Source organism: Raphanus sativus, chromosome 9, assembly GCF_000801105.2.
Source record: "Raphanus sativus cultivar WK10039 chromosome 9, ASM80110v3, whole genome shotgun sequence".
In the NCBI taxonomy this organism is placed as follows: domain Eukaryota; kingdom Viridiplantae; phylum Streptophyta; class Magnoliopsida; order Brassicales; family Brassicaceae; genus Raphanus; species Raphanus sativus.
This window is the reverse complement of record NC_079519.1, coordinates 35,667,205-35,682,174: the sequence shown is the minus strand read 5'-3', so window position 1 is coordinate 35,682,174 and position 14,970 is coordinate 35,667,205. Positions and strand designations below refer to the sequence as shown.

Sequence of the window (14,970 nt, the reverse complement as noted above, 5' to 3'; positions counted from 1 at the left end):
ATCATTAATTAGAAAATAAACTATAATTTTTTCAAAAGTTAACATTGGTTGCACGTTAGCCACCACCACATTCCTTCGAATTTGATGGTCCATTTCTTGCAGCCTAATACATCCAATCTATACATCCTTTTTTTTTGGAACAAACCAATCTATATATCCATGTTGAACTTTTAAGCTTGATACATTCATATAAATATATATATTTTTTTTTGAGATATATTCTTTCTTTTTTGAACTCTGAAATTCATATATACATATATATTAAGGCACCCATATTTTAACTAATAAATGAGTAATGACTTTTAAAAATGGTAACAAAAGTAATAATGTCAAACTATTTCATTATTTTCGACCTCTTATTTGTTTTCGCAATTTACTTAAATCGTCCAGCTCATTATATTTGATTATACAAGATCTATGTACTTTGTAAAATACGAGAAGTAAAGTAATAATAATGTTGAGAATCTTTGTTTTGGTGGGAGACAGAATTATAAGTCACCAATTAGTCTCCACAAACCATATATATATATATATATATATATATATATACGACATACTAAAATCCAGTTACCTATTTTAATGTTAACTAGAATTTGACCTGATTCTCGCAAAGATATTTAATTTAACTTGTATTCAATACAAACTCATAAACTGTTGATTAATTATAAAAAAAATCCCATGTATATTTTTGATGTTTTATAATTTACATATAAAGTAAAATATATTATTTTATAATATAGATGTTTGATAATAATTTTTTTATTTGTACATAATATATATTATATAACATGGTGCAATTTTATATAATTGTATTATTCATATATTAACCTGTTATTTTTTGTTAATTTATTTTAAAAAGAAACAACATTCTAAACATTTAATTTATGGCATTGGTTTTCTATGAATTATTATTAATTTTATGATATTTTGTTTTCTTGAAAATTGAACTTTAGAAATTTTTATATTTGATTAAACTAAATACGTAATATTATATTATATTTTTTATAAACATATACTATATATTTCAGTTTGTGTCATTGTTTTCACCACAAAAAACAACAATCATTGTAATTAATTAATTTTAAATGCAGTAACAGAATTTTTAAATAAAATAAATAAAAAATACTTGATTTATTGTAAATACAATGTCTAAATCTGCAAATAAAAAAATAGTTAATCTGCTATTCATGTTTCTAAATAATTTTCATTTATTTTGCTATTCATGCATCCAAACAATATCAAAAAATACTTCAATTTAATAATATAGATAAAGATTTAATTTATAGTTTAGTTTTTTTGTCACTAATTTATAGTTTAGTTATACACAGGGTTTAGGGACACAAAAAGTCCATCAATATTTTTATTTCAAGAGCTACTAAAACCGAGTGCATGTACCATACAGATATAGTCATTTATAATTTACCAAGAACATCTTTAGTTTCACTTTTTTGGGCTCAATTACAATTATCATTTACCAAATTTGTGAATACAAAAATTTAAATCTTAATAGAAATTTAAACTCCATATGCAACGTGGAGATTTAGTATCACCCATAAACATTTAGAATGGACATCTTTAGTTTTACTTTATTTTTAATTCAAAATTCATTTTAAAGTAAATATTTTTAATATTATTTTTTCAACTTTAAAGTAGAATACACACAAAACTATTTGAAAATAGAGTACATGCAAGGAATTAAACCGAAAACTACTATTTTCAAGATCTTAAATTTATCCCTTTCTCTATTTACTTTTCTCCCTTTCTTCAGCAAGAAGCAGAGCTCACCCAGCTTTTTTTCCAAATCTCTTTCAAATAATTTTGATCTTTTGTAAACTATTGGAGGAGAGGTTCATCTTTAAATACTTTAGGCAGCTTTATTTATTCAGATTCTTTCATATATTTTAACTGGATTGAATCCTTTTTTCCGTATTTAGACCAATTATTCGTCGAGAAAACAGTGAAAACATAGATTAACGTTCTTGCGAAATACCTAATAAAGTTTTTTTGACAAAGAAATACCTAATAAAGTTATGATGAAAATATGTTTAATAATCAAATATATAACCACATGATATCATAGTGAACTCTCAGTACTCTCTTCATACTAATTCTCCTTCTCAACTAACTCTGTGAGAAGATGAACATCATCGAAGCAGCCATCTTCCTCTGCTTCTTTTCATCTTCTAATGTAAGCAACATTCCATCTTTATTTATCTACTTTACATTCTTTTTTCATAGAATAAAATAATATAACAAATGTAGGTGCACTTCGCCGGAGCTACTAAACAAACTGCCGGCAACATCACTGCGTCGGAGAATCCATTCACACCTAAAGCCTCACTGATACGTTACTGGAACAAACGCATCAACGGCGGGTCGCCACCACCTTCTTTTTTCCTCTCCAAGGCGTCCCCATTAACAACCGTAGACTCCACGCGCTTCTCCTCACTCGCTTCACGCCACGCGCTCGACACCCGCCTCTTTGACTTCTGCACCGCCGCGAAGCTCTTCTGCTTCCCCGAGCTCGCCGCTCACTCCGTCGCCGAGAAGCACGGCGACGACGTCGGATTCTCCGTTTACACCGACAAAAACTTCACCAACTACGGCTCCGACCGTCTCGCCGGAGCCGACACGTTCAAAAACTACTCCGGCGGGGACAACATCGGCGTCGACTCCTTCCGTCGTTACAGCCGAGACTCCGCCGGACACGACGACAGGTTCTCAAATTACGCCGGAGAAGTCAACGTCGCCGACCAGAGCTTCACCACTTACGCCACCGGATCCACCGGCGGCTCCGGCGACTTCACGAGCTACCACCAAAACGCGAACCAGCCCAACGGGAGATTCACCTCCTACTCCGACGAAGCAAACGGCCGGTCGCAGTCCTTCGCGGCCTACTCCGAGAACGCGAACTCCGGCGCCCAGACGTTCACCAGCTACGGCAAAAACGGAAACGGAGCTCCGAACGGGTTCTCGGGTTACGGATCCGGGTCAAACGTGGTGAAATCGGGTTTCTCCGGGTACGGGGAGACCGCGAACGGAGGCAACGACACGTTCGCGAGCTACGGCGGCGGCGGGAATCTCCCGACGAACGATTTCAAGAAGTACGGTGAAGGAGGAAACGGCGACGTTTTCGGGTTTAATAGCTACAGAGACCAGTCCAACATCGGAGCCGACTCTTTCTCTTCCTACGCCAAAGACTCGCACAACGAGAAGGTCAATTTCGTAAATTACGGCAAATCGTTCAACTTGGGCTCCGATGACTTCACCGGGTACGGGCAGGGGAAAGACGCGGGGAACGTCAGTTTCAAAACCTACGGTCAGGGTCCGAGTTTCAAGGCGTACGACAAAGACGGCGTCGTTTTCGCGAGGTACTTTAATAACGCGAGCTCCAGTGGTGGCGGTAAAAAGGTAAATAAATGGATCGAGCCGGGTAAATTCTTCAGAGAGTCCATGTTAAAAGAAGGGACTTTTATGCAAATGCCGGATATCAGGGATAAAATGCCTGAAAGGACGTTTTTACCCCGAACCATAGTTTCGAAATTATCGTTTTCGTCGGGCGAGACCGGCGAGGTACGGAGAATCTTCGCCGCCGGAGAGAATTCATCGATGGCGGGGATAATCTCGTCGGCGATTTCGGAATGCGAGAGACCGCCTAGCCCCGGGGAGACGAAGCGGTGCGTGGGATCAGCAGAGGACATGATTGATTTCGCCACGTCAATGCTTGGACACGACATTGTGGTGAGGACAACGGAGAATGTGGTCGGGTCGAAGAAGAAGATCCTGATCGGAAAAGTCAGAGGAATCAACGGTGGAGATTTAACTAGAGCGGTTTCGTGTCATCAGAGTCTGTACCCGTATCTACTGTATTATTGTCATTCGGTACCGAAGGTGCGGGTCTACGAAGCGGATCTTCTTGACCCGAAGAGTTTAGAGAAGATTAATCATGGTGTTGCTATTTGTCACATTGACACGTCGGCGTGGAGTGCAAGTCATGGAGCGTTTTTGGCTCTAGGGTTTGGTCCGGGTAGGATTGAAGTTTGCCATTGGATCTTTGAAAATGATATGACGTGGACTACACTTGATTAATAAGGCTTTTGTCAGCTTTTGTCGTTTGGATAAATCTTCACTACTGAGTTTTGCTTCATCGTTTCTTTTTTCTTTTTGCAAATTTTCTCCCATTTTTTCTTAAAGGTTCCATTTTCATTTTATAGTATATTCGTATGAGAGAGTCAAGGCATGATTATTTGGTTTTAACCGGAGAATAATTCTTGTCACGTGATCTGCGAGATTCGGCTTATGTTCAAAACCAAAGTCAGTTTCGTGCAAGCCAAGCATTTGACATATCTATTTTATCCGCCTGTAACACAAGCGCTTGCCAGCTTATGGAGTCTGTTTACCCAATACACAAAAGGAGGGTGGTGCCTAGTATCTCTGTGTATAGTCTCATAATAGTTTCCACAATTTTCTTCCATTCAAGGTCAGAAGACTTTTTCAACCTGCATCATCACAAAATTTGTCTTATAAGTTCTATTCTCTGGCAACAAAAGTTTCATGAATTGAGACCCTACTCAGACTTAAACCCTCTCCAACTCATGTGAAAACCACCAATATGATGCCATATCATCTATACTAATGTAGATGTAGTGACAGTGTTACTTCCATGATGTAATTGCTTCACAAAATCAAACATGGTGATGGCATAACACACTGCATCGACTACAGCATCAACGTCTCAAGGATTTGACCTTAATAAACCTAGATCAAGAGGCGAATCCTTACTTACCCCCAGTGATTTTATCAATGTTAGGAGTTCCCTGCAGTTGCATAACGTAAAGAACAACTTTAAAAATAAATAACATGTTTAATCGACTGAGTTTGATAAAATTATAGAACCAGTTAAGTTAGTTTATCAATGGTGTCTCTGGCTTTTCCAAGTGGTCTAGCATCAGGTCGGATAAGATTCAGAGAGATGGCTTTAGTTTGTTTTATTTTATTAACATTGTGACTAACTAAAATGATGACGTATGTGGAATTATAGTGCGTTGAGCTTAGAAACGACAACGTATAGAGCATGTGAGGTTGTTTATTTCTTCCCACATCGGTACTGTACAGATAGTTTGTGCTGTTTATAAATTGCAGAGTCGAAGGTAGAGGTCACGACCTTACTTGAACAGGATCTGTTCTATAGGCTCGTACCTTTGCATCCTTGATGTCTAAAAAGACGGACCCCTAAACCTGGTTGATGAATCATGGCTGTGCGATCTGAGTGTGATTAACGGCTAAGATTCCCCTCGGAGTCTCTCCAGCTGTAGAGGATCGCTATCCGGTTAGGTCTTGTCTTCTCTGGGGTGGTCGTACGGTTGTCTGACAGGCCTTTTTTTTTCTGCTCTGGTTATGTGTTGTTTACATCCCATATCGCTAAAAACAGAGACGTCAAAAGAATTATGAAATGCAGAGACGAAGGTAGAGGTCACGACCTTACTTGAATAGGATCTGTACTATAGGCCTGTCAGACAATCGTACCTCTGTATCCTTGATTTCTAAGGAAACTGGCCCTCACACCTCGCTGATTTCTAGCGGAGACACTAAATGTGATAACAAACTTTTGAACTTTCTTGCAGGTCCTGGTACATTCTTGATCATATCTTTTATTGACACCACCACGGACAAACACCGTGAAGAACACAAGCCTCAGGAGCAGCCTTGAAATGGGCATATGATCACGTGGGCTAGTAGACAGGTACTGGTTAGTTAAAATTACTAAACCTTGAAGTATAAAAATTAATTAATCTTTGAGTTAATTTGTTCAGTTGATACATATTATAATGTCACAAATTGTTGCTTGTATCATATGATTTATATCTGTATTTCTGGCCTGGAGCCATCTTTATTAGAATGTTGTAGATACAAGGCACTTGAGCTCTGTGTCTTCAGAAGCTCAAACTCATTCAGACAAGAGTGATCTAGATCGTTACTTTCTGCCTGCCGTTTTGATTCTCAACTTATAATTTTTTTCTAACAGAATTATGAGCAGAAGAACTTTATGTGAACTCTGGCTTTTTCAAGTGGTCTAGCATCAGGTCGGATAGATTCAGAGAGATGGCTTTGAGTTATTTTAGTAGATTGAGATAACTAAAACGATGACGTATGTGGCATTAGTGCGTTGAGCTTAAAAACGCAACGTATAGAGTATGTGAGGTTTTGTTTATTTCGTCCCACATCGTATAAATAACAGGGAACTCGTACTGTTTATATATCAGAGAGATGGAAGAGAAGGTCACGACCTTACTTGAACAGGATCTGTTCTATAGGCTCGTACCTCTGTATCCTTGATTTCTAAGGAGACAGGCCCCTAAACCTGGTTGATGAATCATGGCCGTGCGATCTGAGTGTGATTAACGGTTGCGGTTCTCTTCGGAGGCTCCGCACTGTAGAGGAACGCTATCCGGTTAGATCATGATCTATCTGGAGTGGTCGTGCGGTTGTCTGACAGGCTTCCTTTTTTGCCTTTCTACTTTTATGTTTTTGTTCAACCATAACTTTTGCTGTTGCAAAAACAAAAAAAACCTGTCGTTGTTGTGTTCTTCCAACTATTTTAAAAATTCTCTTCACCAACCAACCATTGACAATAAACAGAGCCAACATTGCAACAGGCTCTCTGTCAACAAGTCTTGAGATGAATCCGGTAATCTCTGATCTTCTCTGTTATCTCACCTCTCTGTGTTTGTTACACGATGAACAACAACTCAGTATGAATAAGAAATTAATACTGATGATCCGATAACGTAATACAAAGAGAGCAGCTTAAAGAAGCCCTATAATCTCATGACGGTCAAGAGAATAGAAGTCTCATGACCACTCTACTATCAACTTTAAGCATGAACAAACCGTGAGCAACAACCTCCGTTTATATACATGAAATGGAAACACGAGTTCCTTATTTTTGCGCAAGGAGATTTTCTCTTCCTTTGCTTAAGTCAATCTTCCACATTGACTTCCTCTGACATTAAGTTTAGGTTGAGGACTCCTGGTTTGGTGCTTATGTGTTCTTCTTCAAAATAATTTAGCTAGAGGGGTTTGAGACTGATCAGTTTTCCAGCTTATAGTATAAGGAGCTGTTTGGTATAGGAAAGTTAAAAATAGCTTCTTTTAAGGCATAAGACTCGATAGAGTTCACGAGAGTCAATGCTGAGTTATTGGTTTCGTTAACAGATAAGGCTTTGATACTTGACTATAAGTGTTGTACTTTCCTTTGGTTTTCTTGTTGAAGGAAAAAACGATTAATGCTTTTATTGAACGTTAAAAGTAAACAGTTTTGCTTTCTGCAATATCCTATGACAGACCATGGAACATTCTTACTTGTCTTAGTACACTCCTGATCATACCCTTCATTAACTGATTTTAATTGATATGTAATTATGTAGTTCATAATTCTAATTTTTTTTTATTATGTAGTGTATTTAAACTTTGTTAGAGGCTTGAAGCTATATTAACCAGGCGACAATATGATTAACTTGAAAATTATATAGTAAATAATAAAGGCCCTACAGCGATGACATTAATTAGTTAGTAGATCCAAAACTCATACTAGAAAAAAAAACCAGTCTCATGATCAAAGATTTCGTATTCTGGAACAAACCAGAAACTCTTAAAGAATGGAACATCTAGTGATGTTTGTGTACCTGTCGCAAGATCAAACACGCCACAGTTAGTTGCTCTGCTATAACGACCACTACTCGGTAAACTATAATTACCACCACCGAAACAGATTGTGTCACTCTTGATTCCCCCCCAACCATTAATACCTTTGATTGGTTCTTTTTATTGTGACTCCCTGACCAAATATCAACATGTCACCTCCAAGAGAATAGACTCTCTCCCAGCTACCATTTTCTAAATTCATCTTGTAGACGTAAAAGGAACGGTTAAATGTCTTATCTAGAAACCTATCGCTTAGCCCATGGAAGCTCACGACGATCAAAACCTCCCCTGAGCTTGTAAATTTCCCTTTTTACAAAAAAAGAAAGAAATACTCTAATTTTTTTTTTCTAAAAAGAAACACTCAAAGTGAAAAACCCTCTGAGTGCTATATATCTGTGAAAAAACCTTTTTATTGTCATCAGAGAATATTTCTCATATATAAAATATAAATAAATAATCAAAATTGATTTTTTTGGTTCAGTATTATAATTTTTTTTAGATTTTCTTTTTCTCAATTTTTTATTTTTGTTTTATTTTTAAATTATATATTCTTTGAGCAACTAAAGTTTAAAGCCAGTATTTTTAAAACATAGTTTTTAAGCAAATAAATATTTAATAATATATATTTTAAAAGTTATTATTTTAAATCTTAATTATAAATCTAAACTAATTAATGGTAAAAAAGTATAAACATATTTTATTTCTTTAATAAAATTTATTTTGATTATTTTATCCTTGAGACAATTTCATAATAAATCTTTTTATAGTTATCTTAAGATATTTTTTTCACATGCTTTAAAATCAAAAGGAGACAACTTATGTAATTTCACTAAATTAAATCGTAATAAATAAGACTTATGTTCTTTTTTTTTTTTTTGTGCAAAAAGACATGTTCAAAAAAAATAAATAAATAGAAGCACTTGAGTTAAGGGAAAAAGGAGATAATGGTTCTTCGTCTGTCGTCGACAATGAGGCGTCTGGGAATCATCACTAATCCCGCCGCCGTCACGCCGACGCTAATCTCTTCAACGGCGTCTTTCGCCAGAAACCTGAACTTACCATCTCCCCTCCGCAATCACCATCTTACCAGTTCCATTTGCTTCCTCAAATCCCGAAGCCTCCTCTCCTCCTTCTCTTCTTTCTCTTCTTCTTCGGCAGCTTATCTTCCCTCACTCGACGAGTTTGCTTCAACTAAAGGTGAGCACTTTGATTCAAGGGCTTGTCCGAATCCAGATTTTAGGTTAGTTTAACTGAGAAATGTTGTAACTTTCGATAAGGTTCTGTGAGGGCGAGAGATGATAACAAGAAGGTGGTCTTGAAGGGTATGAGCTATGCTTCGCTCCAAGTACGTTTCTTTCATCTAATTGGTTTTTAATTGAATCTGTTTGAACAAAAAATGATCACCTTCTCTAACTGTAGGAATGGGTTGAATCGCATGGGTTTCGACCTGGACAAGCTATGATGCTGTGGAAGAGATTATACAAGGATAACATATGGGCTCAAGATGTTGATCAGCTTGAAGGTTTTGTCTACTACTGAATATGTCTCTGCTCATATGGTCTTTTGTGTTTCAGCGATGCTGGTTGGTTTCAGTTTATGCTTTCCCATTTTATAGGTCTGAACAAAGATTTCAAGAGAATGATTGGTGAGCATGCTGAGTTTGGGGCATTATCGTTTAAGGATGTTAGGTCGGCTTCTGATGGAACTAGGAAGGTGAATAAATGGTCAAAAACAACAAGTATTTTCGAATCTCTGATTATTCTATCTCAGAGAGCTTTTGGGGATTGATTCATAACTCCGCAGGATGTTGCAGATTCTGTTCACGTTGGATGATGGGCTTGTGATCGAGACAGTTGTTATACCTTGTGATCGTGGCAGGACAACCGTTTGTGTTTCGAGCCAAGTGGGTTGTGCCATGAATTGTCAGTTCTGCTACACTGGCAGGTAAATATTCTCTTGAGCTGTTTACTTACTCGGTTTTCGGGTCCTTGGTGTGATGTTTGTAGTTTATTTGATTTTTTTTTGCAGGATGGGTTTAAAGAGAAATCTCACTGCTGCTGAGATTGTTGAGCAGGCTGTTTACGCAAGGCGGTTGCTTTCTCATGAAGTGGGATCAATAACAAATGTCGTGTTTATGGTATGCATGAAACCCATATACTTGTGTCGCTGTTAAAGTTCTACAGTTTCTCATGGAGGTGGTATGTGTGTGTGTTTTAGGGAATGGGAGAGCCATTTCACAATATTGAGAATGTCATCAAAGCTGCAAATATAATGGTAGATGAGAATGGACTTCACTTTAGTCCACGCAAGGTCACAGTCTCTACCAGTGGCCTTGTTCCTCAGCTAAAGCGGTTTCTCCGTGAATGTAACTGCGCTTTGGCAGTCAGTCTTAATGCAACAACCGATGAGGTTTTTTCTTCAACTCTTGTTTCTTCTGAAACAGTCATCATTTCATGATCTGACCTCGTTGAAACCTTGCAGGTTAGAAACTGGATCATGCCCATCAACAGAAAATACAAGTTATCTTTGCTCCTTGAGACGCTCAGAGAAGAACTCAGTTCAATGCACAAGTACAAAGTGTTGTTCGAGTACGTGATGCTCGCAGGAGTGAATGACAGGTAACATCAGTGTTGAGCTTTGATTCTTCTGAAACCATCATGAACTAGAAGCTCTCTAATTGTTACAGAATGGAAGATGCAAGGCGGCTAGTGGAGCTTGTGCAGGGAATCCCATGCAAGATCAACCTTATTCAGTTCAACCCACACAGTGGTTCTCAGTTCATACCGACCGATGAAGACAAAATGATCAAGTTCCGTAATGTTCTGGCTGAAGGAGGCTGCACTGTTTTAATGCGGTTTAGCCGAGGTAATGATCAAATGGCAGCATGTGGGCAGCTTGGCATGCTTGGTGCTACTCAAGCACCAGTGATGAGGGTGCCTGAGCAGTTCCGCACCGCTCTAAAAGCATCTGTTTGATCTGATTAGGACAAAAGATGTACTAAATCTTCATGTTGTGAAATTACATTGATTATATTTAAATTTTAAGGTTTTTTCTTCAGAAGTTCTTTAAAATTTTTAAATGTCAATTTCAGTTTTTTTTTTAACAAAACTCCCAGAATAGTAGGAACTACAGTGATGAGACGCCTATACAAACAAAAGTTAAACTCTGTTAGAGCGGTGAGCTATCTCTTGACTTGGATGCAGCATTGTCATCAGATGTTTTTTTGGTTACACACGCATCTGTCTGGTCATTGTGGCGATCAGTCTAGTCACTGACACCAAAAAGGTTGATGAGTGTGTTTAGAATTTCGGTTCTCAGAGCAGAGGCTTCGTCGGGTTTGAACCACTTCTTGTCGAACTGAATGATGGAATCATGCAAGTTGATATAAGGCTAAGAAGGTATAATGATTTGGTACTAGTATAGAATTTGAGACAACTCACCATTCCAAGGTCTTTCCTTTTCAGCCTTTGAGGAGCCTCTTCAATGAACCGCTTGATAAAGAAGAGAACAAACGGACCACAGTCAAAATCATTCTTCTGTTGTGGAACCTGATTGCACAAATAGAATACCTTAAGAAATTTTGATATATGATCTTTGTGTGATTTTCAGAAGGAACCTTCTAAAGATGTTCTCCTACAATTATGTGGGGACTATCAAAGGTAAAAGACCTGACCTTAACATCAGCTTCACTAATCCTGCGCGGAAGGTTCCTCCATAGTTTCTCTGAGATCGGTGGATTTGATGAATAATCATCATCCTGATTTAAAAAGTTCCACTCATCTTTTAGAAACCTGCACAATGTTGAACATATATGCCTCTCGGTTAACGTCTAGAAACCATATATGCGTAAAAACGACAAGCATGTGAAGAGAGGTTTCCATACCTTTTTACATTCTCAACAATTGATCTTTTCGGATGAACTCCTAGTGAATCAAGGTGAAGTATGGTCAATCCGGATTCATCTTCCTTGTCCGGGATGCAAACTATTATTAGGCTCCAATGGACACTGATACATGGTATACGAATCATGGTCAATACATAGAAATCTCATCAAACAATCTAAAGATTTTGATTTTTTTTTTCCATCAAGTTCTAAAACTTACTCCTCATGTATTGGTATGAATATATATGTCTTGCGGAATAAATCAATACCCTTCCACCACCGCCTGAGCCTAACAAAAGAGGCATCCTTGTCATTTCCCTATTTTTTTGAGAAATGAAAAGACAATGATTTAAAATGCAGCAATAGAGATTAAATTGTGAATCATGCAAACCAAAACACAGTGCACTAGACAACCATTGATCACCTTGTTTGTAACAGCGTCACTGAGCTTCTTGTAGAAATAGGTGTTAAAGAAGTGACAACCGCTAGATACCTGCTGCTGCTGCAAGAACCTACATAGAGAAAAAAGTGGCAGGGAAAACATTAACTTTTTTGCATAAACTCGATAAACACTTATTTAGTGTGATTGCAAGTACAATACAAAAACCTGATGTAGAAATTCATGACTGGAGAGTTTAGAAATTCTTGAGGTGCAAGGCATTCAAGATCTTTAAGACAGACTTGAACAAAGTCTGGATCATCACTAGATCACCAGATGAAGTCAAGAGAAGAAAGATTGATGTAAGTGAAGAGAAACATTTGCAAGAGTTATGGTAAGCAAAGGTGATATCAATCTTGACATAAATTTACCTCGATGGGTAGCATATATTTTCCTGTAAGCTGCATGGTTCATCAAATACAAGATTATGTAAAGCTGAAATTATAACTTAATGAAGATAAAACAGAGAGCGGTTACCCTTCAGGCAGTTCAACTGTTTGATCTGCCACCGTTGAAGGCTGAGGTTCTTCCTCGTCTATGTTAATCACTGAATCATCTGCTTTCTACAGTTTTTTCCAAGGACATTATCAGTAAGTCAGCATGGCAAATATGTTGGTGTAAAGAGAGGATTAGATAAACCAAAGAAATGCTACAGCCGAGTAACTTAAATATTTTTTATAAAACAGCTAAAGTTACCTAGAGAGTAATAATCTGACTAAAAATTGAAGTCTTATGAAAGGAACAATCTAATTGAAGATTGCATCATAAATGCGAGCAGTAAGCAATAAATACCTTACGGCGGCGCTTTGAACTCTGTGATGGATATTCTTCCCAAGACCACTCCCTGCAAGAGAAAGAAGTTGAGAGAGTTTACAACTGATTATCTTGTGTACTTGAGAGCTCACTGAAAAAAAAAACAAAAACAGTTGGAAAAGGAGAGAAGAAACGGACTTGGGAGTATCATGGCCATTGGAGTCATCATCATCAAGCAAGGAGTATTCCTTGTGCTTTTTCTTCCCACAAGACTCCTTGGATTTGTGATTTCCTTTAGACCCTTGATTAAACTTCTTTTCGCAGTTCTCAGCTTCCACTCCATTTGATAAAATCCGCCATTGGCTCTTCCTCCTTGTAAGAATTTTTTTCTCAGGCTTGGGTTTCACACTACTTCCACATCCCAAATCCTCGAGCTCTTCACAAAATGCCTTGGATGAAGTTAACTGAGTATCCTGCTGTTGAACACAGATCACAAAGTTGCATCATGAAATAGCCATATAAAAGAAAAAAAACAATTCCAAAAGGAATAATAGTGAAGAAGAATCTCCCTCCATACTTTGGGTTTACTGAAAGCAGCAGAAAATGTTGAGCGTGAGACTTCTTTCGAGTCAGTATCCCCTTGTCTACATGCTTCTGTTGCAGAAGTATTCCCGCGCGCAAAGACATCTGAACCTATGTGAAAAAGGTAAACTGGGAGGTCAATCCTCCAAAAAACCATAAAGAATGAGACTTTGAACTTCACTAATGAGAAGATAACAGTCCTAACAAACTGTCCTCATAGTTTACTTAAACTTAACCAAACTTACTCGCCCGGAAACCAAAAAAATCTCTAACATTGTAATAAGAATGAACAAATGTGGAACAGTTACCTGATGTACTCGCATGCATGAGCTTCGAACTTCTCTCCGCGTCCTGCAAAAGTAAAAAAAGATCATCACTTTATATCATCACAACATACAGTTGGTGTGCTCTGTGCCTAGTAGTTACATTGACTATGAATCATACACACTCTTCTTGTAAAAGATCAAGTTTTTGGCCAAACCCCAACATCGATAAGGATAAAAAAAGATAAGACAGCTACTTGTAAATGAGAATGCGAACCATAGTGGAGCGTTCTAACACCCTGCGCTGCTTCTCTGCTTCGAGGCTGGCGATATTGAGACGGATCTTCTCGCCGTTGTCGGGTAGATTCGGACCTAACTTCACGAGGTGCGACCTGTTGCGCTCCAGCTGCTCGTCGAGCGCGCGATCGGTTAGGTTTCTGTGACAGTCCATCTGATCGCCGCCGGGGAGAGAAGAAGATGACGGCGGATGAGTTTTGGTGTTGACAATCAGCAGCTCAGGCACTTGATGTTCCTCCTTTCCTCCGCCGCGGCTGTCGTCTTCGTCGTCGTCTAACACAGAATTCCAGTCGATCTCCAAAGGTTTCTTCTCGGAGGATTCTGACTCTTCTTCTTCTACTTGATGCTTCCTCCTCTTCGTCATTCCCTAAACCGACTTTTTTTTTTATTAATCGCACATTATTATTGTCTTTTGTTCAGAATCTTCACTCAGTTTTATTTTTCCTGCCTCTCTCCAGTCTCCACCCTAGTAGGCCTAGGGCATTTTACATGGATTCGAATATCCGAATCGGAACCGATCCAAAAATACAAGTTTGATTTTAAGGTCCGGGTCTATGCTAAAGTATATGTTGGGTCTTTTTTATTTTGACTTATGTGTTTGGACTAAATGAAATGAGCTCGATGATTTATGAACATTTTCAATCCAAAAAAGAAGGGTCCAACAAGAAAATGCAAGTAATGGTCTAATAATATATCAATCTGACAGTAATTCAAAGATGCAGAAATACGAAACCAGTTGAAGAGTCATTCGTTACACACCTTCCAACTTCGGTCAAGTCATTTGGTTAATTCAAAGTCTTTGGTCAAGTTTTCCTTGGTTTTATAAGTTGATAATTTCTATGTTTGACTAGTATTTTATATTCTAACATTTTGTATTCTTTGCCTATTATATAGAAGCCATTTGAATTAATGAAATGAAATAAGTTGTGAATGATTATTTTTGAAACCTTAAAATTAATTTCTCATTTCTTTTCAATCGTGTGTAATATCCATTGATCTTTTCGATCCATCTTGGTGCGTCATATCCAAAAGATCAAACTGATTCGTCC

At 37.7% G+C, this 14,970-nt stretch overlaps 3 protein-coding genes and 2 non-coding genes across 8 annotated transcripts; 4 read left to right on the top strand and 1 right to left on the bottom strand.

The window, feature by feature from the left end:
- The first annotated feature begins 1,975 nt into the window (after positions 1 to 1,975).
- LOC108823508 (polygalacturonase 1 beta-like protein 2) lies at positions 1,976 to 4,145 on the top strand. Its single transcript, XM_018596731.2, has 2 exons — positions 1,976 to 2,188; positions 2,263 to 4,145. The coding sequence occupies exons 1-2, from the start codon at positions 2,138 to 2,140 to the stop codon at positions 4,087 to 4,089; spliced, it is 1,878 nt and encodes a 625-aa protein (XP_018452233.1). The 5' UTR covers positions 1,976 to 2,137; the 3' UTR covers positions 4,090 to 4,145.
- Positions 4,146 to 5,159: 1,014 nt separating this feature from the next.
- On the top strand, positions 5,160 to 5,377 carry LOC130500575 (small nucleolar RNA U3). Its single transcript, XR_008939195.1, has one exon. It is a non-coding gene; the product is annotated as a small nucleolar RNA U3 (small nucleolar RNA).
- Positions 5,378 to 6,282: 905 nt separating this feature from the next.
- Positions 6,283 to 6,499, top strand: LOC130500571 (small nucleolar RNA U3). Its single transcript, XR_008939191.1, has one exon. It is a non-coding gene; the product is annotated as a small nucleolar RNA U3 (small nucleolar RNA).
- Positions 6,500 to 8,632: 2,133 nt separating this feature from the next.
- LOC108828225 (uncharacterized) lies at positions 8,633 to 10,757 on the top strand. Its single transcript, XM_018601839.2, has 9 exons — positions 8,633 to 8,901; positions 8,982 to 9,049; positions 9,124 to 9,226; positions 9,320 to 9,417; positions 9,518 to 9,648; positions 9,733 to 9,841; positions 9,922 to 10,113; positions 10,186 to 10,322; positions 10,391 to 10,757. Exons 1-9 carry the CDS (start codon positions 8,649 to 8,651, stop codon positions 10,677 to 10,679), a joined length of 1,380 nt encoding a protein of 459 aa, XP_018457341.1. The 5' UTR covers positions 8,633 to 8,648; the 3' UTR covers positions 10,680 to 10,757.
- Positions 10,713 to 14,350, bottom strand: LOC108828224 (ubiquitin-like-specific protease 1D). 4 transcript variants are annotated; one of them, XM_056994531.1, is made up of 14 exons: positions 13,902 to 14,350; positions 13,670 to 13,712; positions 13,357 to 13,466; positions 12,978 to 13,252; positions 12,819 to 12,870; positions 12,504 to 12,589; positions 12,398 to 12,427; positions 12,195 to 12,290; positions 12,012 to 12,099; positions 11,808 to 11,905; positions 11,588 to 11,710; positions 11,378 to 11,495; positions 11,145 to 11,252; positions 10,713 to 11,061 (listed from the first exon to the last, which is right to left on the bottom strand). In XM_056994531.1, the coding sequence occupies exons 1-14, from the start codon at positions 14,283 to 14,285 to the stop codon at positions 10,969 to 10,971; spliced, it is 1,704 nt and encodes a 567-aa protein (XP_056850511.1). In that variant the 5' UTR covers positions 14,286 to 14,350; the 3' UTR covers positions 10,713 to 10,968. The 4 variants fall into 4 exon arrangements, with proteins under 4 accessions (XP_056850511.1, XP_056850508.1, XP_056850509.1 ...); XM_056994528.1 differs by having other exon boundaries at positions 12,978 to 13,255; positions 13,357 to 13,472; positions 13,902 to 14,349; XM_056994529.1 differs by having other exon boundaries at positions 13,357 to 13,472; positions 13,902 to 14,349.
- Between the last annotated feature and the right edge of the window lie 620 nt (positions 14,351 to 14,970).